The sequence below is a fragment of the Parasteatoda tepidariorum genome, chromosome 3, assembly GCF_982258835.1.
Source record: "Parasteatoda tepidariorum strain Cologne lab strain chromosome 3, Ptep-v5.0, whole genome shotgun sequence".
Lineage (NCBI taxonomy): Eukaryota > Metazoa > Arthropoda > Arachnida > Araneae > Theridiidae > Parasteatoda > Parasteatoda tepidariorum.
In genome coordinates this window covers 33,553,116-33,580,251 of record NC_141757.1, presented here as the reverse complement: position 1 = coordinate 33,580,251, position 27,136 = coordinate 33,553,116, and the positions used below count along the sequence as shown (strand labels likewise).

At 28.9% G+C, this 27,136-nt stretch overlaps 2 protein-coding genes across 3 annotated transcripts in view; one reads left to right on the top strand and one right to left on the bottom strand.

The window, feature by feature from the left end:
• LOC107446358 (testis-expressed protein 10) overlaps window positions 1-13,316 on the bottom strand; it is a 41,069-nt gene extending 27,753 nt beyond the window's left edge. Inside the window, exons 1-5 of the mRNA XM_071177856.2 lie at window positions 13,187-13,316; window positions 10,007-10,171; window positions 6,841-7,615; window positions 5,545-5,642; window positions 4,341-4,451 (exon numbers count right to left, since the gene is read on the bottom strand). Coding sequence (XP_071033957.1) covers window positions 4,341-4,451; window positions 5,545-5,642; window positions 6,841-7,615; window positions 10,007-10,165 — 1,143 coding nt within the window. The 5' untranslated portion in view covers window positions 10,166-10,171; window positions 13,187-13,316. The remainder of the gene's footprint in view (window positions 1-4,340; window positions 4,452-5,544; window positions 5,643-6,840; window positions 7,616-10,006; window positions 10,172-13,186) is intronic.
• Window positions 13,317-13,343: 27 nt separating this feature from the next.
• LOC107446359 (uncharacterized) lies at window positions 13,344-25,372 on the top strand. Of its 2 annotated transcripts, none has more exons than XM_016060980.5 (5): window positions 13,344-13,667; window positions 17,683-17,912; window positions 19,563-19,792; window positions 20,847-21,013; window positions 24,251-25,372. In XM_016060980.5, exons 2-5 carry the CDS (start codon window positions 17,709-17,711, stop codon window positions 24,913-24,915), a joined length of 1,266 nt encoding a protein of 421 aa, XP_015916466.1. In that variant the 5' UTR covers window positions 13,344-13,667; window positions 17,683-17,708; the 3' UTR covers window positions 24,916-25,372. The 2 variants fall into 2 exon arrangements, with proteins under 2 accessions (XP_015916466.1, XP_071033962.1); XM_071177861.2 differs by having other exon boundaries at window positions 13,537-13,825.
• The last annotated feature ends 1,764 nt before the right edge of the window (window positions 25,373-27,136 follow it).

Genomic DNA, 27,136 nt, shown 5'->3' with positions numbered 1-27,136 from the left:
TTGATCAGAAAGCCGCATTTCAGAAATTAAAATACTTACTTTCCCAGAAACCTGTTTTGAGTATTTATAATCAAAATTCTCCTACTGAGATTCATACTGACGCATCAATAGATGGTTTGGGGGCAGTCCTACTTCAAAAATCTATACATGACAACCAACTCCATCCAGTATTTTTTATGTCAAAGAAAACATCGGACAATGAAAGAAAATATACAAGTTTTGAACTAGAAGTACTTGCAGTTGTAGAAGCACTAAAAAAATTTCGTATTTATGTGCTTGGTACCAAATTTAAAATAGTAACTGATTGCGACGCCTTAGTGAAAACTTTGAACAAAAAAGAACTTAATTCCCGTATTGCTAGATGGGCACTATATCTTCAAGAATTTGATTATACTGTAGAACACAGAACTGGTACAAAGATGTGTCACGTAGATGCTCTTAGTCGCTCTCCACAGTGCATGGTCATTCAAGATAGTTTACATTTTCTTCAGCTACTAAAAGCGCAACAAACTGATGACCAAATAACTGCCATAAAAACTCTTCTTCAAAGTACACCTCACGATGATTACATACTAAAGAACAAATTATTATACAAAACTGTTAATGGAATCGATTTAATTGTAGTACCTGACGAAATGCAGACCAACATCATCAAAACTGCTCACGAACGTGGTCATTTTGCCGTATTACGTACACAAGAATTGGTCAGCAAAGACTTTTAGATACCACATCTTAAAGACAAAGTTGAGAAATGCATTAAAAATTGTGTTACATGTATCCTAGCAAATCGAAAACGTGGCAAACAAGACGGTATGCTACATCCAATCGAAAAAGATGACTCACCTCTTCACACTTTTCATTTAGATCATCTAGGTCCGCTGGCAACCACCTCGAAGAAATATAATCACATTTTCACAGTTATAGATGCTTTTACTAAATTCAGTTGGCTCTATCCCACTAAATCCACAGACGCTGCAGAAGTCATAGATAGACTAGAAAAGCAAAGTCATATCTTTGGAAATCCAGCCAGAATAATAATTGACAGAGGATCTGCATTTACCTCTGCTGCATTTCAAGATTACTGCAATAAAGAAAAAATTGCTCATGTTGCCATAGCAGCAGGCTTACCAAGATCTAATGGCCAAGTTGAGAAACAAAATTCCACCATTATTGCCGTCCTTTCTAAACTCTCAGCAGACAATCCAGAGAAATGGTATACCCATGTTCCCAAACTGCAACAGATACTGAACTCAACGTTTCAGCGAAGTATTACGATGACGCCCTTCGAACTCCTCTTTGGTACGAAAATGAAGTTGAGAAATGATATCAAGATCATAAAACTGCTAAACGATGAGACAACAGCTAATTTTCAACAGCAACGAGATGAACTACGCAAAAACGAAAGGAACCAAATTTGCAAAGTTCAAAATGAAAATCGCCGTTATTATAATCTCCGCCGTAAGCAAGCACAAAAATTCAAACTTCATGATTTAGTTGCAATTAAGCGAACACAGTTTGGTCCAGGTTTAAAGATAAAGCAAAAATTTCTAGGACCCTATAAAGTGACAAAAATCAAAAATAATGACACCTATGACGTAGAGAAATGTGACTTCGTCGATGGACCTTTCAAAACCTCTACTTGTGCAGAGTATATGAAACCATGGCCTCACGATAATGAGAAAACTTAATTTTTTATTTGAAAATAATTACTTTTATTTTCATGAAAGACTCATTGACTTTATCAAGAAACTAAACTTTTTTTTCCTTCCTTTAATATCATTGACTCTAAATTTTATATTTAATGATTTATTTTTATCTTGTTTTAGAGAATATTTACAGTTGCAGATTAATGTTTCATTGAAATGTGAAAAATCTGTTACTGATATTTGTTTAGCTATCGGTAATGTATGAAATTTTCTTATATTCTAGTATTTCAGAAGATTGTAATGTAAACAGAAAATTGTTTTGCTAAAATTTTTCACATTAATTTTCAAATTATTTGATTGTATTGTAAAATATTAGTCAGCTTAATTTGCAGATTTTTTTTTTTAATTGTATTGGTAGATAGTTTTCAGATTTAATTTTATTGCTTGTAACACCAGGCGAGGTCGCCTTCCTGGTCATGATGGCCGATGTGGGAAGCGTATTCCATACGTCATGCACACATACATGTATCATTGCGCACCTTCCCCACGCATATCATGGCGCATCTCCCCACACATCGTATGTGATGGTAGCCGACGAGGCAGACGGCCTCTTCTAATAAGTTAAGTGTCTTGTATTTTGTATATTGTCCTGTGTTATGTCCTTTATGTGAATAAATGTTACTTAACGTAGTTCTGATGCTCCTTGCCTTCCCCCATAGTATTATTTGAAGACTATGTAAGAAAATTGGATCGGAAATTCTTCGCTAAGAAAAGAAAACGCCAAACACATCAGCAAAGTTGCAGCCGATGGACCAGGGTATCATAAAGTGCTGCAAACAGTCTTATCGTAAATGGCTTGTCAGAAAAATTATCTTAAATATTGTAAGCATTTAGAAGATTTGTAATTAATAAGCATTAATTAAGTAATCCGACAATATTTTGAAAGTCCAAAACCGAAACTAACGGTAAGTCGAACTTCCGATATGTCGAAGTTTTTCGTCAGTCCTATCAGATTCGAGTTATCGCAAATTCACTGTATTATGTTTACCCAAAAACACTTCACAGTTTCTTTCTTACTGAGTATCCCAGTTAAATCTTAAACAAAGAAACCTTGACTTTGTGCCATAACTGGATGCAAAGAAAACAATGAGTAATATATATATATATATATATATATATATATATATATATATATATATATGTGGCTAAAAATCTGTCCAAAACAGGTAAATCATGCTTTATTTTTTTAAATTTTCATTTTTTTAAATAATTAAATATCAATTTTATTAATTATAAATTTTAAATTACCCAGTATAATATTATTACCTCACACTCTTCCATTTTTGGGGCAATCCAAGGTAACTAACAAATCAAATGCACTTCAGTTAGAATTGGCCATGAAAGATCCCTCGATTTACACTTCTAACTTTATTTGCGCTACTGTTTTCATATTTTGCAATCTGGCAATCTTATTACGAAAATATCTTAAATTATTCTTGAAAGATTCTGTTACGCGTAAGTTCACTTGAATCCGCTACTCGCTTTTGTTCTGCATTTTTTTTTTTGCTTGACATGTTTTATTTTGTATTTATTATTTTATTTAATGTGTTCAATGTTAGTTTAAAATTTTTTCAGTGCTCCCACTCTAATTGATATATTTTGCTTTCGTTATATTGATACAATATTAGACAGCAATCTTTTTTGCCAATAAAATCGTGTGAGCTGTTCAAGAGATTATATCTTTTCATTATTCTGTTTTCCGGCTTTTTACTTTAAAAAAAATAAAAATAAAAATTTTAAATATTTTATTTCAATTACTTTTCTTTTTCATTAATCTTTATTATGTATTTTTAATAAATTTTTTTATGTTCTATATATTTGCAACTTATGCTCAGTAAATAATACTTATTGATTTTAATTTTTTTCTTCTTTTTCTTTTAATCCTTTTTTGTCCTTATTGTGCTATATATATATATGTATTAAGAAAGTCTATATCTGCATCTAAACACACTTTGCAAGGAGTAACTTATTTCCTGCTCTAGATGAACAGGAAAAAATACAGAAAAGGTAAAAAAGGAGGAGAAAAGGACTCTCCTCGAAATAAAGCTACTTCTGATTATAGCCAAAATATCCCCACTATTTTTGCATGACTTAAAATATGTGATGTTGCATACCACTTATCAATTTCTGAAGTAAAATAGCATCAATATTATGTCAAGCTTCAATGATAGCACTAAAACCACACTAACCTAAAAACTAATCATCAGAATGTCATGAAATATTGACATGTATCATAGATTTCTTATGAGTTGGTCAACAAGATTGTCATCTATGTATCAGACTGGAGATTTATTGAGTTATGAGTTATATAAATGTGTATTTATATATAGTCTAACTCTAGTATAATGTAGTTTAATTAGATTATAAAGTTATTCTGGGTAGTCCATTTCCTTTTCACACTGTACATCATTTAACAAGTAAACCAGTTAAAGAAAATTTTCAAACTCTTTATGTAATTCATGAAAAATATACATAAAAATTATGTGTATTATACTCAGAAATGTAATTCAAACTCCTTCACAAAATGCACAAAAATACTTCATGCACAAGCTTCATGAAAATTATTTGATTAGTTATGTCATATGTATTGCTAATTGAATAACATAACCTTCTTATCTTTCCATTTTTTCTTACCTGTCCACTCTTTACTTTTGCACCTTTTTTATTTTCATGTATTCTGTAGGGAAAACCTTTCAACAATTTCTGACGCAATATGCTATTCATCAATGGTGTAAAATTTTCATCCTATAAATACAGATTAAGATTTTTTTTAAAAAATACATGGTTTTAATTTTTAAAATTTTAATCACACTTAAAAATTTTGTTCATAATTTAATCGATGTTAAACAAGTTCGGTTTAAAACAGCAAAAAATTTAAAATTAGATCTGTTTTAAAGCAGACAGACTCCAAATAACACTTTACTAGTCAAGAAAAAGGATCATCCATATTGGCATTTTTAGATAAGTCTGTTTTACTATGTAAACTCTCATGTGTTCTTTTGTTTTTAAACTAGTCTTTATTGGTTATTACAGTTATAAAAATTGTTTTTTTTTTTGTCCAGTTTATTAAGTGTTTATTTAAGATTTGCAAACTATAACAAACAATAAAGACTTAGTGACATTGTTCTGTTTGGTTCTAATAATCTGTGCTCTCGGGTTAAGATCGGGTACTATCAACACGTCCTAGAAGAGAGAAGGGCTGAGCATGGATCAAATTAGTAGTTCGATGTAATGAACATAAACTGTATAGTGGAGGAAAAATAAGAAAAATGTCCTTACATTCGGGTTACTAAGCTGTGCAGTGGGGGAAAATAAAAAAGATATCATTACATTTAGACTACAGGATAAAAATGATTGTTCATGGTAACCCGTGTTGAGGCCTTCTTCCTTCTAGGAGGTATTAGTGCCATCCTGTCTTGTCCCCCTCCTTTGGCATACGTTTATGCTTGGTCAACAAAAGTTGCAGTGCAGCAGAGGAAATTCGAGGCTAACAATGGTTTTATAGGGCCAAGGACAAAGTAAATTATGGGCCTCTTCCTCAAAGCACAAAGGACCTATTTTCATATTTTGTCGAATTTTTGAGGAGCCATAATACAAAATTTTTTACATTATTTTGGAGGTCAACATACGAGTTAGCGCAGGTTACATAGGCTTTGTTGAAAATTCTCAATAATAAAGGTCACTTTAGACAGGTAGTCAACTTGACAGGTTTTGCTGTATAATCAACTATTAAAACAATGTATAATCAATTATTAAAACAATTGATAAATAACCATAGAATAAAATGAGCATTTACACAAATAAACATTAAAAATGATAATCTAAATATTGTTTTCACCTCGATTTTAGAGTCCATATTGTGCCAGTCTGCAATGTTACACAATACTTGAGTAACAGTATTCAGATGTTCAACACTATCAGGACGCAAGGTGTCATCTAAAAATTAATAAATGAAAACCAAGAACCAAATAAATATCAATTTAAAACATGAATTTAAGTTTACTGTCAAAATATAAGAACGAAGTTTAAGATAAATCAGGGATGTCATTAAAGAAGATCAGAAATAGCTGACTTTAGCAGCCTGAAACATTTAAATAGTTGGTATTTAATAGCAACCTATAAACAGTTGGTAGTTAAAAGCAACCCAAAAATATAAAAATAGTTGCCTAAAACTATCAAAATAGTAGTCAAATAACTGTATTTGTAGTATAAATGGCATATATACTGAATAAAAATATGGGGAGAGGATATACGCATTTACTTACCATTCATTTTAAATATTTTATAGGTAATATTTGTATGTCTATAATTACGAAAAAAGAATCCACATATAAAACAGAAAATACATAACTAGATGCGTGTAGAAAAACAACATATAATCTGAATCTACTGCTGTTAACAGAAAAAAATGGCAAAAAAAAAAATATGAACTTCAGGGAGAAAAAATTAAAAACATTTCATTAATCGGATTGAAAACTAAATTTTTGGCTTTTTGGTGACAGTGACATATGGTAAGCACATGCTGGTGAAGGAAAAAAGGGAAATATTTTTCCTAGACACATTTTTTAAATATTATTCAAGTAACTTTACAAAAGGGGGAAAAAAATGGATAAGAGTGAAAAAAAATTGGATAATAAACCTCTTTAGGCAAAAAAAAAAAAGTCTCCATTGGCTCAAAAGTCAAAACAGTCATATTTAAGTTGCCTGCTGCAACCTCGGGTATTTTTATTAGAAGCTAATAGAATAAAAGTAGGTTCCTAACTCAATGTCCAAAAGAGTTGGCCAGATATCACAAAGTACCACTTTCAGTCTTATATAATTAATTTATTAATAAACTACACAAATGACGAGGATGGCTGCTTTAGCATTCCTCCTTTTTCACCAGGCAGAATAGTCACAAGTCACTACAGCTTTCATTTTCTTATTAGATTATTATTTTTAATAGCGTCAGATTTTAAAAAAAAGAGACTTATTAGAGATTAAAATTTTGAAAAAAAGTAAAAAGATATAAGTATTTCCTAAAATTTTTCATACCTACAATCAAATTAATTATTACAATTAAGATATATATTAAAATATATTTCTTCAAAAAAAAAAATAAGAAGGAACAAGAATTTAAAATGAAAATACTCACTGTCAGGTGACACTTTTAAACCTGCAATTGCCTCAGTGACAACATCGGATACAACGCTCACGACATTGCTGAAGAATGCATTTAGTTCCTTTGTCACATCACTCTTTGACCTCAACAGATCAGAAGGAGCCTCCATCTTTGCAGGAGTCAGTCCCCCGCCAGCATACAACTGAATAAAAAGTGGCCTTTTCCTATCATAGTAAACTTTCTGTTCATCTTCACAGGGTTCTTCCTGTTTAGCATAAGTGCCAACCAGCTTTTCTAAAAACTCTGCAATTATTTTCAAAACCTGGTCCCTCCACTCCACAGATGTCATGGTAGTGCTTATATTGTCATCTAACTTCCTCTTTTTATTCACAGAATCCCCTCTCTGAAACTTCTCACTCGATATCATGTTCAGAAGGTTGTTTAGTAACTGCGTTGAATGACAAATTAAATTGGGATGAGACTTCAATAAAAAACTGAGTAAATTTATAGAGTCTTTCTTAATTGATAAATTGATGTGGGTCATCATGCAGTTCATGTGTGAGATCAAAATAGTCTTAAAAGAACACATCTGCACGCCTGTTAAAAGATCGGCAGAAGTCTTGATGATATTCAGAGCTTCTTCTCTCACTTTGGGATTAAAATCGAGAAATAGTTTGCCTATTGTATTTAATATTTCTGTAAAATATGTCGGCAACAATGAATCATGCATTTCAATGTATTTTACAATTCTCTTAAGTGCATCAGTTTTCGTTGCCACATTGTTATGGCGGGTAAGACGAATCAGGTCCTGTAATGAAAAAATAGTGTGTCAAAATATCATGAATTTAACATATTACCTTAAACAGTTTGAAATTGAAATTTCATTTTTAAATATTTTCTTATTAAAAAAAAGAAGAAAAAAACAGTGAAGAAATTTGTTTTGTGAGAAGTTCGTAGAGTACATACAAAGTGCATTGGAAATTTTGGTTAATAACCAAAATCAGAGTAGTTTAAGCTTTCAGAAATTTTTGAAAGCATATAATCGTGATTTGTGTTGATTATAGTTCAAAAAGTAACATAATTGTGTTGATTGTAGTTCAAAAAGTAACCTTTAATTTACCTGAATAGATTTACGATCAAAAATATAACAGCTACAGAAAAAAATATTTCTAAAAATTATAACAGTTGAAATTGAACAGTTTGAAATTGAAATTTCATTTTTAAATATTTTCTTATTAAAAAAAAGAAGAAGAAAAAAACAGTGAAGAAATTTGTTTTGTGAGAAGTTCGTAGAGTACATACAAAGTGCATTGGAAATTTTGGTTAATAACCAAAATCAGAGTAGTTTAAGCTTTCAGAAATTTTTGAAAGCATATAATCGTGATTTGTGTTGATTATAGTTCAAAAAGTAACATAATTGTGTTGATTGTAGTTCAAAAAGTAACCTTTAATTTACCTGAATAGATTTACGATCAAAAATATAACAGCTACAGAAAAAAATATTTCTAAAAATTATAACGACCCAGTAACTACATTTTTAGGGGGAGTTGTAGCACTAAAAAAATTTAAAGGCTTACTATATAGATGGATAGATATTTAATTAAAGTCATTTAAATTCAAACTTGGATGAACTTACATAAAAAACTTATTTCTACCAAAACAGGGGATGTGATGGCCACAGAGATCTGGTTAATTAAAGAAATTTCCCCCCATTAAGCATTAGGAATTAAATTAATTCTAAATTAACTGCATTACATTAATTTATATTACATCTCTGTGTTCTGAACTGTTAAATAAGAAAACTTTTTATAACATTAATAATTTTAATCGTCAACCTTAGCTTATTTCGCTTCAGTGATATTGTATTGGGTTGTTCGATAATTAATGTCGTTTTTTTCATGTTTTTCAAAGTGAATTTTTTTATATTAACAACAAGCATTAATCAATGATATATTGACCATTCTGTTGGATTACCTTTAGAAAAATTCCACGTTCGAAGAATCTTTGGTTTTTAGAAGCGAAGAACTGGTCCAACTCATTTTTAATAGCCTGATCGGAATCGAAAGTTTTACCATTCAAATGGTTTTGAAGGGATCGAAACAAACGGTAATCCGATGGTGCTAAGTCAGGGATTTAGGGTGGATGTGGCATCAGTTCCCAATTCAGCTCCATTAATTTTTGACGGGTTATCAAATGTGTGTGGGGCTGGCGTTATCATGATGAAACATAACTCTTTTGCGATTGGCCAGTTCAGGGCGTTTTTTCTTGATTTCTTCGTTCAATTTTGATAGTTGACGACAGTAGACATTTGAATCAATAGTTTGATTCCTTGGAAGCAGCTCAAAGTAGACTATACCCTTGCAATCCCACCACGCAGAAAGCATAATCTTCTTTTGGTGTATATTGGCTCTGGATGTCGATTGTGGGGGTTCATCTTGCTTGGGCCATGATCGTTTTCAGACTACGTTATCGTAAACAATCCATTTTTCTTCACCCGTTATGATTCTTTTCAGAAATGGGTCGTTTCTGTAACGATTCAGCAAAGATTCGCATATGTTAATGCGTTTGGTGAGGTGGATTTCCTTTAATTCGTGAAGAACCCAAACATCCAGTTTGTTTACGTAACCAAGTTGTTGTAAATGCAAGTAAACGGTTGAATTCGATGTGTCAAGCTTCCCTGCTATCTCTCGAATTGTCATACACCGGTTAGCTTCAATTAACACCTTTATTTTGTCTTCATCAGTAGTGGTTGGACAACCAGTATGTGGTGTATCTTGCACATTAAAATTTCCAGCACGAAAGCGAGCAAACCAGCGCTGACACTGGCGTTCAGTAAGGCAGTCCTCACCATAAACTTCACACAATTTCTTCCGAGCTTGCACCGCATTTTTGCCCTTTCGGAAGTAAAACAATAAAATATGACGATAATGCTCTCTTTGAGTGTCCATTTTTAACTTAATTTTTAACCAACTTGTTGTTTACTAATGACGCTCTGGTTTTGACTAAAGAAAGTCTAAAGTCTAGTCTTTAAAATAGTATACAATATTATAAGCTATGCAATCACTACTACAGTAAATATGCAATTCAAGTCATCTATGAGAAAAAAAACGACATTAATTATCGAAAAACCTGATATATTTGAATTTTAGATAGTTTTGGTAGTTTCTCGAGTATAATTAAATGTACACATAATACTTACAGTTAAGGAAGCCGTATTTATAGGAGTTTTCAGTTTCTGATCTTTGGTAACTATCTTTTTAGACTTGAAAGATGTATTCGTAACATTTCTACCCTTCGGAAGATGTTTTCCTACTCTCAATTTTGTTGGCTGAAAATCAGGCTGCTTCTTCTTGGCCATTTTTTTCTGGAAACACGAAATAAACACTTGAAATAATTTTTAAACTATAAAACTAGGCACATTTTAGGGACCTATAAACACACACACAAATATTTGTAATAAATAAAACAACATTTTGGTTAATAAAAATTTTTTTCTTTCTTCTTTTTTTTAAAATTTTTTTTCATTTATTTTGAAAAAATATTAGCAGAATTTTTTAAGGAATAACCTAATTTAAACTTTTAAAAAATTTGTATCTTTCTTCTTTTATTTACAACATCAGAAGTTCTGAGCTTTATACTTCTAGTTTCTTATTAATTGTTATGCCAGCAGTTATCATATTTTGTGCAACTCTAGCTTCAGTTATACAGTACAGAACCCGTTATCCGGAATTCAGAAAACCGGAAAACCAAAAAACCGGAACGAAATTTGATAAATTTTCTCCCCATTTTTTAAAAAAAAAATTTTTTTTCCTCATAAGATTTTAGGATTTTTCTTTCTTTTATGAAAGATGTTTACTTTACCATCATTTTGGAAATAATCATTAGTGCATTACTCCATTGTTTTTTCTTCTTTTTAAGATTTCCAATTTTTTTTTTTTTTTTTTAGTTGGGTTTAACAATAAAAAAATGGCTTTTTGTAGCGATTCAGAAAACCGGAAAAATCAGTTATCCTGAATAGCGATGGTCCCGGATAATCGGTTCCCTACTGTATTAGTGTTTTGTAGAGCAGTTTGATATTTTTTGTTGCCTTCAGTGATTGTTTAATAGTACTACACTAGCTCTCCCATATTTTTTAAAAATCTTTTGAATTTTTTTTTCCATTTTGGCTGAATACATACAGGTTTCAAAAATCATTACAGGTTAAGAAAAGAAAGATAAAAGGTCCTATTTCATGATAACCTGTGTGAATAATAGCTGATGAACTATCAACTAACAACGTAAAAATATGATGGAATCATCGAAGTCAAATGCTTCAAATTCGAATTTCTTATACCGTAGCAACGTGTAAAATAAATAGGAATCGATTTTAAAACAGCATAATGAAGCGGCTGAAAAACGATCGGAAAAAAACATTGATTTAAAAAAATCGATATGAAATAGTTATCGATAAAACTAAATGTTTTTCATCAGTTAAGAAATTTTCAACAAAAAATAACAATAATTTCAATTTTTCACAAAAATAAGCCCTTATATTAAAACCTGGCTCGACCCCAGAATATTATAGTATAGTGTTATAATTTCCAAATGGAACAGCAATCCCCATGCTTTTCATGAATTCTTAATAACGAGTTTAATTGCATTAATTTATCAAACCTTGACAAACTAGAGAATTAAGAACAATAAAAAACAAAGATAACAATAAAACATTAAGAACAAAAATAACAATAAAAAACATTAACAATTTATAAGAGATAATAAAATACCATCTATCTTACTAAATTTCTTAATACAAAATAAGAATAGACAATCTGAAGTACATTCATGCTTCTATTTGTTATGGATTCTAGCAACCATAAACCCTTTTGAAATTGAAAGTTTTATAAGTCACAAAACCAGAACATGCTATGGTTCTGTGAAATTTGGCTCCATACGAAATGGGGCAAAAACAAAACTCTTAAGCAGAAAATGTGTTTTACGGTAAATGCAAAGGTCGCAAGTTTGGCAGTCACCAAACCAAATTCCATGATTATTTTAGACAATTTCCGAATTCCCCGACTTTTCTGAGCTTTTCTCTTACCTTGGAATTTGACATGAGAGGGTTTACAGCATTCCTTATGATGATTTGAACAAGCATCATGTTTGTTCACACATGGTTCCAAAAATGTTATGACCTGAACAAAAGGAAGTGAGGGCAGGGATTTGATTGACATGGCTGATGAAGATGACAGCTTCTTGAAGAAAATCTTAACAGGTGGTGAGACATGGTGCTTTCTCTACGACCCTCAAACAAAATGTCAGTCAAGTGAATGGAAAGCAAACGCATCACAGAGGAAGAAAAAAATTTGTTTGGACAAAATCCGAGGGAAACATTTGAGGCGTTTTTCGATTACGAGGGCGTTATTCACTACAAATTTACTCATAAAGGCCAAATTATCAATAAAGAACTTTATTTAGAGATCCTTAAATGATTACAGGATGCAATCAGACAAAAAACTGATAAATGGGTTACAAACGATTAGTTTCTTTTACATGACAATAGTTTTCCTCATCGCGCACAATGTAATCAATCAGGAACACCCACTTTATTCTCCCAACCTAGCACCAGCAGAGTTTTACCTGTATCTACGGCTGTAAATGAAATTCAATGGGCACCGTTTTGTAGATTCAGATGAGGTGATCAAAAAATGCGACGAAGCAGCTCAAGGACCTCTCAAAAAATGGATTCCAGGATTATACAGTTATACCAACGAAGGAAGAAATATGTGTATGCAGGAGGAAAGTACTTTAAGGGTAAATAAAAAAAAATTATATATTTAATTTTTAATAATTTGTACTTGACCTATTCTCATAATTTTTTGACTCTACTACGTATTAGTCCTATTGCCTCGAAAGTAAAATGTTCCAAAACTATCATATTGTCGCCAAGTATTGCCAAACAGAGTCTTCCACAAGAAATGCTTTAGCTGCTATTTCTTCTCTAAATTACACTAAAACTTACTTGCAAATTTTATTATTAAACTGCTTATTTAGGGTCCGTCTGAAACATTTACCTTCATTACAAAAGAATATTCACAGAATTACACACATATTTTAAAAGACTTAAGAATATTAAGAGCTTTAAATTATATGGAAATATGATTTATATTTCAATGCAGATGAAATTGAAATTAAAAAGAAAGGTCATTGGAAAAAACACTTTAATATTAAATTTAAGAAGCCTGAAAACCAATATATGTCTTTAAATAATATTAAATTATGACATGAAAATTGAAGAACAATTTGTATAACCCTGATACTTTTGTTTTAGAAGAAGAGTTTTAGAATACAAATACAATTATCATAATTATGTAATAAAGAATTCTTAAGTAGATATATTCACCTTTTTTGAAGGGAGTATTAATATATCGTTCTTTATCTGAAGAAAATAGTTAGAAATGTATATTCACGGAATATGCACAAATCTAACACACCGAAATTCTGCTGAAACTTGAAAACAAACAAACCTGCGAGATGAAGAAAGTTATAGTTAAGATTTCAAACATAAATTAATTTTTTTCCTCTTTAAAAATGATATAGACATATATTTCAGCGATTTATATATATTACAGAAAGTTTTAAAGTTATTTTAAAACTATCCATCATTAATTAAATATCATTTTAAAATGTTCGCGTTATTGGCGTGGCATCAATTAATGTTTGGAGGTCGTCCGGTGTATTTCCGTATTTCTTGTTCTTGTTATGTCAAGTCAATCAATAATATTAGCTTTGTATCGAGCTTAAAGAATTACGAATAATCTGTTACTTCTATGTAATTTAGACAGAGTATGAATTTCAAAATAATATGTGATATAAAACCAATAGTAAGCGCCTGATCTTTATTTTAATTTGTATTACTTAATCATTTAGGAATCCTTTGCGGGTGGGAAGAAGCTAATATTAGAAACTGTTGTGTTTCTTACCAACATTGCTTGTAGTATTTATTTAGTATTATTTTTAAGCAACTGTTCATCTTTAATCAGTAAGCTGTTTAATCCGTCTGTACATTTTTTAACTATAAATTGTAAAAAAAGATATTTAAGAAATAGTAATTTAAATGAAGCCATCTTTAGTCTGTCAAATGTAGTATTAATTTTTTTCACAACAATGAGTTTACTTTAAGCATGTAGACCTGTTATTATTGCATAATAATTGGGAGATTTAATTTCTTATCTTATAATAAAATCTGATTTCCTGAAGAAATGTTTTTATAATTACGTAAATGTACGATTGTATTTTAAAGTAATTTTTACCAATTCATAACTAAATTTTACATATAGGTTATATACATTTTACCTAAATTGAAAGCATGAGTTTCCAGAACAGGAAAATCTCGTCAACCAATGTAAAATATTTTTTACAAAAATCATGACATGGAAATAACCTCACCAGTTATAATTAATTATATATATATATTATATTAATTATATATATATATATTATATTATATATATATATTATATATATATTATATATTATATATATATATATATAAATTATATTATATATATATATTATATATTATATATATATATATATAAATTATATTATATATATATATATATATTAATTATATATATATATTAATTATAATAGTAAACTGATAGGGGCTTAATTATAAAAGAAAAAAAAACACTTGTAATAAATTTGCCATTTATTATTATTAATTAGTTTAGTTACTGTCCTTTAAATTTTGACTCATAAAAGTCAACAGAGCTTAAAATGTATAAAAATAATAATCACTAAACTATGTGTGTCTGAAAAATATAAATTACAATGAATCTGGACTATTTAGAAAGTTGTGCTTCTATGAATATCCATATAATGAGTGCTGCAATTAAATTTTTTTATTTTAAATTCCCGTGTAACTAACTTTGAAAAGGGATATTTCTGTTATGGTATCTGTTTGTCCCTTACCCTTGTTTAGATGCCAAAGGACTATTAAGCTTTCAAAAAATTTTAAAAAAAGGCATAGTGGTTTTTCCGGAATAAGCGCTATATAGTTAATTTATTATTGTTTGTGCCCCATGGAAAAAATTCACTTATTAGATTAATTCCAGGGGTCTGTCCAGGTCAAATTTACTACCGTTTAGCTGTACCTTCACAAATTCAACTTCAGGAAAAACAGTTTCACGAAATACTTTTTCTTAAAATTTTATTATTGTATCCCGTAAGAAACGATAAATCCATATTTTTGTGTTGATGTTTTAATAAAATGTTTACATTTTCACAAATTATGTCTAAATTTTCACAAAATCCTCTGAAAAAAAACCTAGATAGAGCCTTGAATTTGCAAAATAAATGCTTAATGCTGAAATAATATCAATGTTTAAATTATAAGCAGGATTTTAAATTTTTTTTATTCTCTTAAGATTCATAATTTATTTAAAAAAGTTATTTTAAAAAGCTCAATTCTTCCATTGGTCAGTGAAGATCCGTTTGAAGAAAAGAGAGAGACATTTCTTAGAGAGTCAAACTGAAATAAGTGTTAATCCTAAAATATTTGTTCCAATCTAGGGTTTGTTTCACCATACAAAAGACTTAGCAATATATTTACAGGAGTACAAATTAAGATTTAAATTCCATTTTAAGATTTAATGCAATTTAAATGTCTATTAATTTTTATTTTCTCAATGAAATTATATAAATTTTTATGCTAAATTACAACACCGAGAATGTCTCCCATTAATTTTTTTTTTTTTTTTTTTTTTTAAAGTTAGTAAATAGGATTTAATAAAAAAAATTATTACACAAAAAATGGCTCTGTTTGACTTTTTTTTTCAAAAAAAAAAAATTAATAAAATGAATTTAAATAAATGATTACAATAGATAAAATCAGGGTTTAGTTTTTCACCGTGAAAACCAGTTTATACTGGTAAAAATCTTGTAAATAATATTTATCCAAGTTTCTGGACTGGTAGTGATTTGTTAGTTACAATTATTGTTAGGAATTATTATTTCGATGCTATAGCTAACATTAACAATTACTAAAAACTTTATATGTAGCTAGTGATGTAATGAATATGATAATATTCAGCCAAAAAAATCGACTGAGTATCAACAGGTTTATTTTTAAAAAAATCATAGCAATTTTTTATATAGAAATAAGTTTAGTCATTATTGAAAAAAAATCAAAACTTAGCTGTGTTGTTTTTACAGGGTAAGGAGTAAAAAACTTTAATAGAAATGTTTAGGATAATAAACATAGTTAGATATTTCGATAATTCGAAATATTTAAGATAAAAAATATCTTTCTTACTTCTATTAAAAAGAAGAAAAATTAAAGTTGTAAAAACAAGCAACTTTAATGTTAAAAAAACATTAAAAGAGATATTGTCTATCTTAAAATCATAAATGCTTTTAAAAATGTGAAGCTATCATAAGAACGCCTATAAAAAATAAAGATTATATGCAAAAGCCAAACAAAGAATTAAAAATGGATTTTAATTTTTGAAAGAAAAGTTTAAAGCTAAATATTTAAATTTTAGCAGAATAATTTTAATCCTAAATACTCTTTAAAAAATGCTGTCTAAATTAAAACTTTGATAAAAAGAAAAGTCAATAATAAAAAAATCATAATTTTTTTTTTTTTTTTTAGTTCTGAAATATAACTTTAATGTTAAGACTCAAAGTTGTCTATGTTCTTAGTTATCTGTCTTACTATTGTGCTGAAATATGTATAACATATTGCCTAACATTTAAAAGCCAAATCTTTTATCTTATTTAGTCATTTTCTCAGTAAAATCACTAATATAATCAGTAATCTTTTAATATCACAACCTAGAATTGAGTACAGAATGAAATCTATTTTTAGAGATTCCCCCTACATCTGCCTAACACAACACAAAACAGTTATATGATTGCTAATGTTTTAAATTCATTAAAATATGATATTATTTCTCACACTTTCTTTACTCTCAACACATTTTAATCCATAAAACCAAGATTGTTTTTCTAACATGCAAATGACACTTGCATTTTTTTTTTTTTTTTTTTTTTGTACACAGAGTTCTCTTGTGGGGCTTATCCCTTCAACTACTCTCTCCAAGCCATTCTCTAAATTTATTTATTTATCTGAACACAAAAATGAATCATTTTTTACTTTAGAGCTCCATTTTTCTGTAATATGATGAAGAATCATTGAGGAAGGTTGATATGGTCAATAATATTCTACCCACACACTTATCCATCAGCCAACTTCTTTTAATATGAACGTATATGCTGTAATGTAAATTTATATCTAGTGTAAATCAGCCAACAATGCTGCTTTTGAGAAGCTATGGTGTACTTTTTAGTTTTCTCTCTCTTGTTTACTTTTGGTTGTAATTTTATAAGCCTCACTATAGTATATTTAGAATGAAAAAAGCTTAAAAGAAAATTAAAAAAAAAAAAAAAAACAAGTGTCCACTGCTGAATAAAGAGGAAAATGAAGCAGAGAAATTTTAAAACATTTTATGAATTATATTGTAGTAAATACTTAACATTTACGAAATTTTTATTTTCTTCTGCAACTTTAAAAATTCAGGGATTTTATATAATTTTGTACTTTTTGTAAAATTTATAATATTTACAGCTATCCCAAGGAGTGAAAATATTGCTGACATATTCTGAAAAAATTCAAAGTAATATTTCATTCAATACATAACTTTTGAGTGATGATTTGTTTTTATATGACAAGTTTTGAAAAATTAATGATTTTTTTTTTTTTTTTGAAAAATTTTGATGTTTTTGTGGGAAATGAATATGGTGCATAAAAATTCTAAAAAAAATTCAATACTGATATACCAGTCCATATAGTTCTATATTTCTTGATTAAGCAATGATTTTTTTCCTTTATAGATACATTTTTTATGCTGTAGTCCATTATGAACACTGAACAAGTTGATTCAAATCCTAAAGAATCTCGTCCGGAATCTGTAACTTTAAAAAAGGGGACTTTATGGCAGCAACGTGATAAGTTCTTCAGCAGGTGGAAAGAGAGGTTCTTCATCCTAACTAGCGACTACCTGGCATGTTTCAAGAAAGCTTCCAAGATTGGAATCTCAGAAATGGGAGGTTTTTTATATAAGGTATGCCTATTCTCTTGTTTTGTTGAAAGTTGTTATTTAATTTCAACCTTAATCTCCAAGCTACTATAAAACTCATAATTGTTTCAAAAACTTTTCTGTTTTTAATGTATTTAATTCTGTTAAGGAGTAAATAATTATTTTTTTTTTTTTTCAAATCTTAGTAAATGTAACCTAAATATTTTGAGAAAGGTATTTTTAACTATTAACTAGTTATATAATTAAAACTATTATTATAATTAATTTACATTAATGAAACTGGTACAATTTTTAATTAAAAAAATTTCTTCCTTGATCTGATGAGTGGGAAAATGTTTTAGCTCTTCAAAAAATAATTCGCTACAAATACCTGACACTTTCAAATTTCATAACTTCCTAGCTGAAAAAAAAATTTTTTTTCTTCCCTTACATGAAAACAGGGACCTGGAAAAAGACTTGTCAAATTTACACCATTCCTGAAGTTAAGAACAGTGCTTTGCAATGATAGGCAAAAAATGACTACATAAGGCAGAGCCAATTATCGATTTCACGACTAACAATGCTTGCCTGAAAGCTGGTTAAAATAATCAGTAGTAAAAAATCTGGTTTCCATTCCTCTTATATTGTCACGCAACTGATGTCAGCAAGACTCGTGTAAATAAGAAGTTACATTTGCCGCAAAATTTCTTTCCATTTTCCATGGCTACATTGAAATTTAGTCAATTAATGCAAACTATTTCAGACAGAATTGGTTTTTTCCACAAGTATTTCTTGATTTCTTCTCATTATCATAAAAATGATATTTGTTCTTGATCATTATTTTTCATCTGAGGCAAGTATTTTATTATTTTACTCTTACAGTTAGTTTCAGCTCTTTTGTGACCACATAATTCTGATGAAATTTGTTCGAAAATCACTAATTTTTACATTGATCATTGTACAGTGAAACATCCAGGAAAGACCACATCTTTTTATGACCACTTTTAGGAGGCACAGAATTTTTGCCATGGACTTTCTTGAAGAAAACTTTAGGAGAGACTATTAAGAGAATAAGAAAAATTTTAAATTACAATAAAGAAAGCTCATAAATTGAGCTTGGGCTGAGCCATGTTTTGCAATGTGCATTAATTACTAAAAGAATAAATAGATTTTTTCTATTATATTAAATGTATAACTGGAAAAATTAGTTATTCTCCTTAGCAAAAAAATTTTTTTTCTTCAAGTATTTAGTCATAATTTTATTTTAAGAATTGAAAAAAAAACTTAAATCTGGACAGAGCTCAGATTAATTAGGTTACATTTAATTTGCAATATTAAGGAGAAATTTAATCTTTCTTATGTTGTACTGATAAAAGGTTAGATTCTTAAAGTGAGATGATTTGTTATAATTTTCTTTCACAAACAATGATCAGTTTAATAATTTATATTTTTACCTGGCCTTGTTTGTCAATTTCCTTAAAAAAAAAATTTTTTTTTCATTTTCTGTGTATAAAGATTCACATTTATTTACTTGGTATTCTTTCCCTTTTCATTTAAAAAAATATTAATTGTGAGGCCCCTGACCTTTTTATCCCTGAACATATTCTTATTCGTCCATCATTACTTGCCCTGTCGATGACTAACTACAGACATTTTTTGATAAGCAATTGTGTTAAGGATAAAAATATCTTTTAGGTGAACCTTGCTGATGTTGATGATCTGCAATGGATAGACAAGAAACAAGACGGTGTAATAGCAGTTCGTGTTGGTACAGAAGATCAGTTATTGCTGTGGTCTTCTAAAGGATTGGACAATTGGATGTTTGCTCTTAGAGATGCTGTGAATCTCAGCAAAGGACGTCGTGAAGCGCTACGTAGATCTCAGACCTTGATGCCTCAACTTCCGGATGGAGGACTTATTGGAAGGTAGCAATTATTATCCTAACGAAATTAAATTGCATCCTGTTTTAAATCAGGAAATTTTTATTTAATTCATTACCAACTCTGTGGTAGAATTTTTAAGGGCTTTCTGCAACAGACCTTTCATCTAGCATTAATATCTTTCTACAAGATACTTCTAATAATTATAATAAATTTTCATGTTATTAATTTAAAGCAATAGAAGCAATAGAAAGAATATTTTTCTATTAATAGAAGCAATAGAAGAAATTATTACACAATTTTTTTTCTTCGCATTTTGTAAGTCATCATCACATAAAAAAAATTATTTAAAAATCTTGAAGTCCGTAACAGTAACTAACATAAAAAAGATCGATAGTGAAATAACTCAAATTGAACTTTTCATAAAAAGATTACTAAATGTGTGTTTCAAGATTCCGTTGTTATAATAAATAATATCAGATTTTAAAAACAATGTAGAAATTGATAGAATTATTGCGTTAAAAATTAAATATTCAAATGAGCAATTTGAATTTCCTATATTGGCCGAAATGTATAGGGATATTTAAAAACTATGTGATTTCTTTCCCCTCTGATGGCGCAAGAAAAGCATTGGCCGATGGGGAGTAAATTCAGATATGCTACTTTTCTGTAGATCCACCGAATTCCACTTTTTTACTTGATTTCCATGACAAATTTAACAATTCTGTGTTTGCAAAAATTGTAAATATTGAACTGAGAAATCATATTATACAATTTGTGAAAGTTTTTAAAGTCAATATGGCGATTCGTATTCACTCGTTTTTAAAATCCAAAATAACGATTCATATTTTTAAAATCCGATATTGCAATTCTTGTAAGAATTAAGTTTTTTCTTACGTTTGTTACTATAAAGGTGTGATATTCTTCATTAGTAGCTAATTTAATCATAAATCTTGGTTCAAAAAATTATATTAAGCATGTATAGCATATAAATTGATATCATAAAATTTTCAAGATTTTTCACTTTGTCACAATTACCCCTGATTATATCAATTGTGCATGTTCACCTAAAGAAATTAATGCATTGTTTATTTTTTAGGCATCGTGTCAATTCTCATCATTCATTATCAGCTAGTCCAGGTCCACCTGGCATTGTTCATTCTGGTTCTAATTTGGAACTTTGTAGTAATGCTGGGCCATTCATGCGATCTCTTGTAGATAAGCATTTTATGCCTTCTATCAATGAATATTCTAATAGAATGTCAGGTAATATTTTTCAAATCTTTTTTCTTGACTTTTGATATGCTGAAATAATCATCTAAAATAATATTCATTGAATCAAAAATCTAAAAATATATGCGTAAAATAGTTTTTAAAGATGCATTCAATGGTACAATACTCTTTTGAATCTCACCACCAGAGGATGGGAATGGAATTATTTTCATTAGTTAATAATTAGTTAGTAGTTATGTCATCATTAGTTAGGTTTTTCAAAAATGTGTGTTTCTATTTTTTCAATCTGTCATGCATTTCCTGAGATTTCATTTTTAACCTTTTTTTACCCCATTTTCTTTTTGTAATAACAGCACCAAAATTCATAGACTTGTTAAAGTGCTTTTTTGTAGAGAATCTAAATCTGCAATAAAGAATTGATATTTTGAAGTTGCCCTCACGCAATTCACAATAATTGATTTCATGCAGTTCAGGGATGAGATTTTTCCGCTTTTTAGCGGATTTCCGCTTTTTTCACTTTTATCACTTGAATTTCAGCTTTTTTGTCAAAAATTCAGATTTTTCTAAAAATTTCATTTTTTTATAAGTATTCCGCTTTTTCAGAAAATTTACCGATTTTCCAAGAGAAACAGAAAATTCAAACTGCATAGCTACCAAACCTTTCTCATTTTTACTCTTTTTAGCTGTTTTCTCTCTGTTTACTCACAGCAAATAAGATTTTCGGAATTTTTTACCCGCCCTCCAGATAGATCCGATTTTTGTAGTTCAGGCGACGCTGCTTCTGGCAAGCCTTTCAGAGGTCCCAAGCCTGGAATCTGCTAATATCTCGATCTCATGCACACGATTTTAATATCAAACATAGCTTATCATATTTGCGTGTTGCGATTCTGATTCACGTGATTTGAGTATTGTATGTTGCGATTCTTATTTACGAGATTTAAAAATCCGATATTGTGATTCGTATTTACGCCTTTTTAAAAACCTATGTAGCGATTCATATTCACGCAAGTTTAAAATTCAATGTCTTGATTTGCTCATGCGGTTTATAATATCAAACATTGATTTTCGTATTTATTCGTTATTTTAAAATAAGGCATTGGCATTCGCATTCACGCACTCTAAAAATTCATAATTCTTATTTATGCAATCTAAAAATTCCGCATCATGATTCGTATTTACGCGATCTAAAAATTATGAATCGTGATTTGTATTTACGCGTTTTAAAAATTCTATATCCCAGTTTGTATTTTCTCATTTTCAAAATCGTATATCTAGTTTCATATTCATGTGATTTCAAAATCCATAATTGTTATTCATATTCACGCAATTTTAAGATCAACTATCGGGATTCTTGTAAGAAGTAAAAATTTTTAAATTAGTTACTATAAAGATGACTGTTTTTCTAACTACGATTATTAGTATATGTAAGTGTTACAATAGCAGGAAACTGGAAGGGAATATATTCAAAACTTACATTCTGTGCTTGCAAAGAAGAAAAAATAGGATTTGTCACAAGATGTTTGAAGATGGACTAACGACTAAATATAGCAAACATAAAAGATATAGCAAACAAAAGCAATCACTTAAAAAGTGATTTAATTAAAATTTTTTTTTGGAAAAAGAGTTAACTCATCATCAAAATTTTATTTATAATTGCTGTTATTTATGCTATAAAATGCAAAATTCTTATCAAATAAAAGACAATTATCTAAACAGTTGCTGATTGTCATGTAATTTTTCAAACTAAAATAGCAATTTTTGTATGTTAAGGAGTTACTATATATTTCTACTTCACTGTTATTGATGTGTTTCAAAGGGCTCTAGTTAGATTAGACTATAATATGAACATAATGATTCAGTCCATTGTTAAAGTTTTTTTTCCCAATATAATTTAAAAAGTAATATTACTAATATATTTGCTATAAATCATATAACAGTATTTATTAAAAGAAATGAAATATTAATGTATATTCTCAGTAGTTTTAATTTGCTGAACCAGGTAGTTTTTCAAGTAATAATTGTCTCTTATGTGAACTAAGGAAAAATATAATTTCCAGCTTTTTTTTTTCAATCGGTAATTTTTATTTTCACTAAATGTTAAGTATCAATGTAATCATTTATATAATAATAGATTAGTACCAATTGTATGTCAACACATTATTTATCACCTTAAACTGTCTGAAATTTATTATTAAAGGGTTGCGCTTGCGTAAAATTTACTATTGTGGAAATTCAGCTTTTTTGCCTTTTGGCTAATCTCATCCCTGGCAGTTGAATTTGGTATTGTGGTATGTGTGGATTAAAAATATTTTTGATTTGTATTTTTAGATTTTTGATGTAAGCAACTTCTCACTTTATTTTGCTGTATACTTGTTTTATAGTTACCATATATCTCAGTGTGTAAGTCATTCCATTGTGTAGGTTGACCCCCTTATTTTGATTACAATGAAACGTCAAGTGTATAAGTCGAACCCTGAAAGAAAAGAAAAGAAATATAAAAATTTCTAAAATTAAAAAATATAAACAAAATTTAAGTGTACAAAATTTTTTCAAATAAATATTGTTTCACATCAAAGCATTCTACTTCATCTATAAAATTCCATGCTGCTCTCGTGGACATCAGGGGTCAAATGATGTTAGACATGTGGCAAAGTATGAATTCAAATGGTATTGTAAAATCCTTTAAAAAGTGTAGAATTCAAATTTTTTGAACGGGCTATTTTTTGTGGGACTGAGCAGATAAGGGTGAAGTAGAATCCCTTGCTGAATGGCGACACTGCTGACCTTATTGAATCAAACACGGATGATGCTCTTTAAATTTGTATCTTTATGAGACATTTTAAAAGCTTTCCTTCAAAAGCTTTTTGAGGTAAATTATCTTGTCTTTTATTATACTTAATTTTTTTCTGAACAGTATTTAGATATTAAAATTAAAAAACCTTTATATGTATAGAAAATGTGAGGAAATTTTCAAAATTAATTGTATGTAATCGTCAATAATTAATTAATAATCAAAATTAATAGCATATTAAAAATAATTTTTGAAAGGAGTAGATTGATACAAAGTTATTCATATCTATCTCATTGTTTATGTTGCATCAATATTACAGAATCAACTGTTCAACTAAATTAGAGATGTATAAATTAGTGCAGTGATTTTTGTAAAATTTTAGATAATTGAAACATAGACTTATACACAGGAATGTACAGTATTTTTACCTTTGTTTTAATATCCATGTGGTCATATTTATATTCAAGTTTTATCTGAAGGGGATTCAAATGGAGATACTGACTGTGATGCTGCATCATCCTGTGAATATTATCCTGTGACTCGACATACGTTCGGTCCTAGGCTTGCACCGCAATGTTCTTCAGGATCGCATAGTTCCTTAGTCTCTCTGGGTCGTCGCTCCGAAAACGGCCAGCTGTACAAGCCATCACCCCGCTCTCTTCAAGTGTCGCCTGCTTTGACCCAAAGATCTCTGTATGCCCAACACATCTTGTCATCTCCAGAAATCTCTCAGCCTCCTGAAACTAGACGCACAAAGTCTTCGTCGGCTACCTCAGCAACTTCGGAGTTTTCCTTTGTACATCCAGACTCTCCTGTTGCTGTGTCTTCGCTGCGATTAAAACACAACCGTCCAGGTGAATCAAAGAACAAACCGCACCAACTGTTGCAGCAACAGCAATCTTTAGGGCTTCCTGGCAATGGGTTTCGACCCTCCAGCATTTATGGACAGCCGTCGGTTGGGAGCAGCAAATTGTTGTCAGGGCAGCCTCCACCTGATGTTGTTCCTTTTGGTAATTTCAAAGCTACTGAATCTCAGTCTATGCCCAAAAGATCTGCAAAGTGCTACTCTCATTCTAAGTCAGATTCAAACTATTCTAATGAAGGACACATGCAAGCTGTTAATGGCACAACTAATTACTCTTAATAATAATTCTCAGAATTTTTTTCTTTCTTTGTTTTTCCTCTACCCATCAATCAATTTTAATAGAATCTACTCTCATTTTTTAATACATAGGTGCTTAGAATCTCTATTTATTTTAGTTTGGCTTAGACCAGTGATGGCGAACCTTTTTCTTCTGGTGTGTGTTTTTAAGGAGATCAGTTTTAAAGCTTGCTAAGTTATAGTACTACCATAAGGTTATAGTGCAAATTTTTTTTTTTTTTTTGTAATTTTTTAAAATTTTAACTGTCATGAATAATTTAATATTTTATCAAAATTGTTTTACTTGAAAATTTTTAATATATTTTAAAATTAAAATTCATGTATTGATATAATGATTCCATAATATTATTGATTGAAACATTTGATTAATCAATTTTTATTTTAAAATCCATTTTAAGAAAAAGATGCTCATCTTCTTAAAATATCAACAAAAAAGAAATCTTAATATCTCTTTAAAGGATAGGTTTATCTTAAATGTAAATATGGGTTCCCTGAAGTATATGAATGACTTTTCCTTCATTAATTTTTTCTGGTGTCTGACTTAGTTCACTACACTTTAATATACCTTTGACACTTATCTATAGTAATTTATGATGCTGTTTGTGTTTGACACAGTCTAGCGAATTCTGGCTCTCGGACTATGTAACTGTATTTTCAGTTGAAGAGTTTGCAAGTCGCAGGTTCACCATTGCTGGCTTAGACATTCAAACTGAACTGCATTCCCACCACTCTATTAAATGGAGTTCTGTGTCTTAGCAATTTTCACTTTGTTTTGCTGTTTTTTCTCCTTAGCCACTGTTTAAATCATTAAGCAATGAAGTTTTTGCAAAACATTTGTTGCATGTTTCATAGTGTATTGTGAGAGCTGTTTAGTTGGCAAAGCTAAAAGTGATCTGCTTAGTATTATTTATTATGTAGTTTAAAAGTCGGAAAAATTTTGTGAATGTTTGAAAATTTTTTTTTTTTTTAGGCTGAACATTGTGATTACTATTTAATTTGAAGGACTCTGTTTTATTTTTCCTGGATGATTAGTTTAAAAAAAAAAAAAATTTATAGTGTCATTATTATTATTTCTTAAGAAAACTGTCTTATATCTGAAACTAGTCAGATAAAATGTAACCATATTAGTGAATTTTTCATTATTATTAATGTAAGTGTTTAATGCTGCGAGCAATAACTTAAGGAATCCTGACATATGTATATAAATATTTATGAATTTCAAAGTATAGTTATTTAATTACTAAAAAAACTAATTTTACTATAAGAGAATTGTAATTTTAATAACATGAAAATATTTATTTTATAAAAAATTATTTCTTTCATCAATTTTATTACTTGATCAAATAATATATAAGTGTAACTTGAAAATGTATTTATTTTAAATGGTTAAATGTAGCATTATTTATTTTTTTTAGTTTTACTTCCAAATATTAAAATGTTTAACTTGAAACAGCTCTTTTTAATATATTTATGTTAAATTTTTATTTATTCAAAATTCTATTTATTTATTTATTTTTTTACTTTTTTTTGTATACATTGTATTATTATAGTACTATTTTAAGATTAAATTTGCTAGACTAATGCCAATTTATCACTTAGTTTATGCACAAAAACAATTTATATTTAATTGAGAGTTTTAATTTCGAATAGAACTGGAAGAAGTTTTTAGCTCTACTTTATATTTTTGAACTATGTGACTCTCTAAGAGACAAAGTCTTTTTATAATTTTCATAATTATGTATTTTAAATAAAATATTTTCTGCATGCACTCTACATTAAGAAATAATTGTTAATAATAATACTCAATATTCTTATTGTGTCATTTCTCTTTATTATCTGTTATCAGTAGCTGCTAATTGTAGTTACTTTTTACTAATCAAAACTTTACTTTGTTTTTAATCTTTTTAAATTTACATATTTTCTAAAGACATTTGTATCTTGATTATCATTTGTTTTCTTCTTTTTTATCCATTTAATCCAAAATTTATTGATTTGAAATAATAAGATATGAAATAAAAAACATTTTAATGTTTGAAAAATAATATTATATTGTAAATAATTATTAGACTTTAAAGGGTGAAAACAGAAGCACAATTTATATAGAATATAGCTTACATAAACTAATAATTAATTGAATCATTTATTGTTGAAAGAGACACGTATAAATATAATTTATAAATCTAAACCTTTAATGAAAATAATT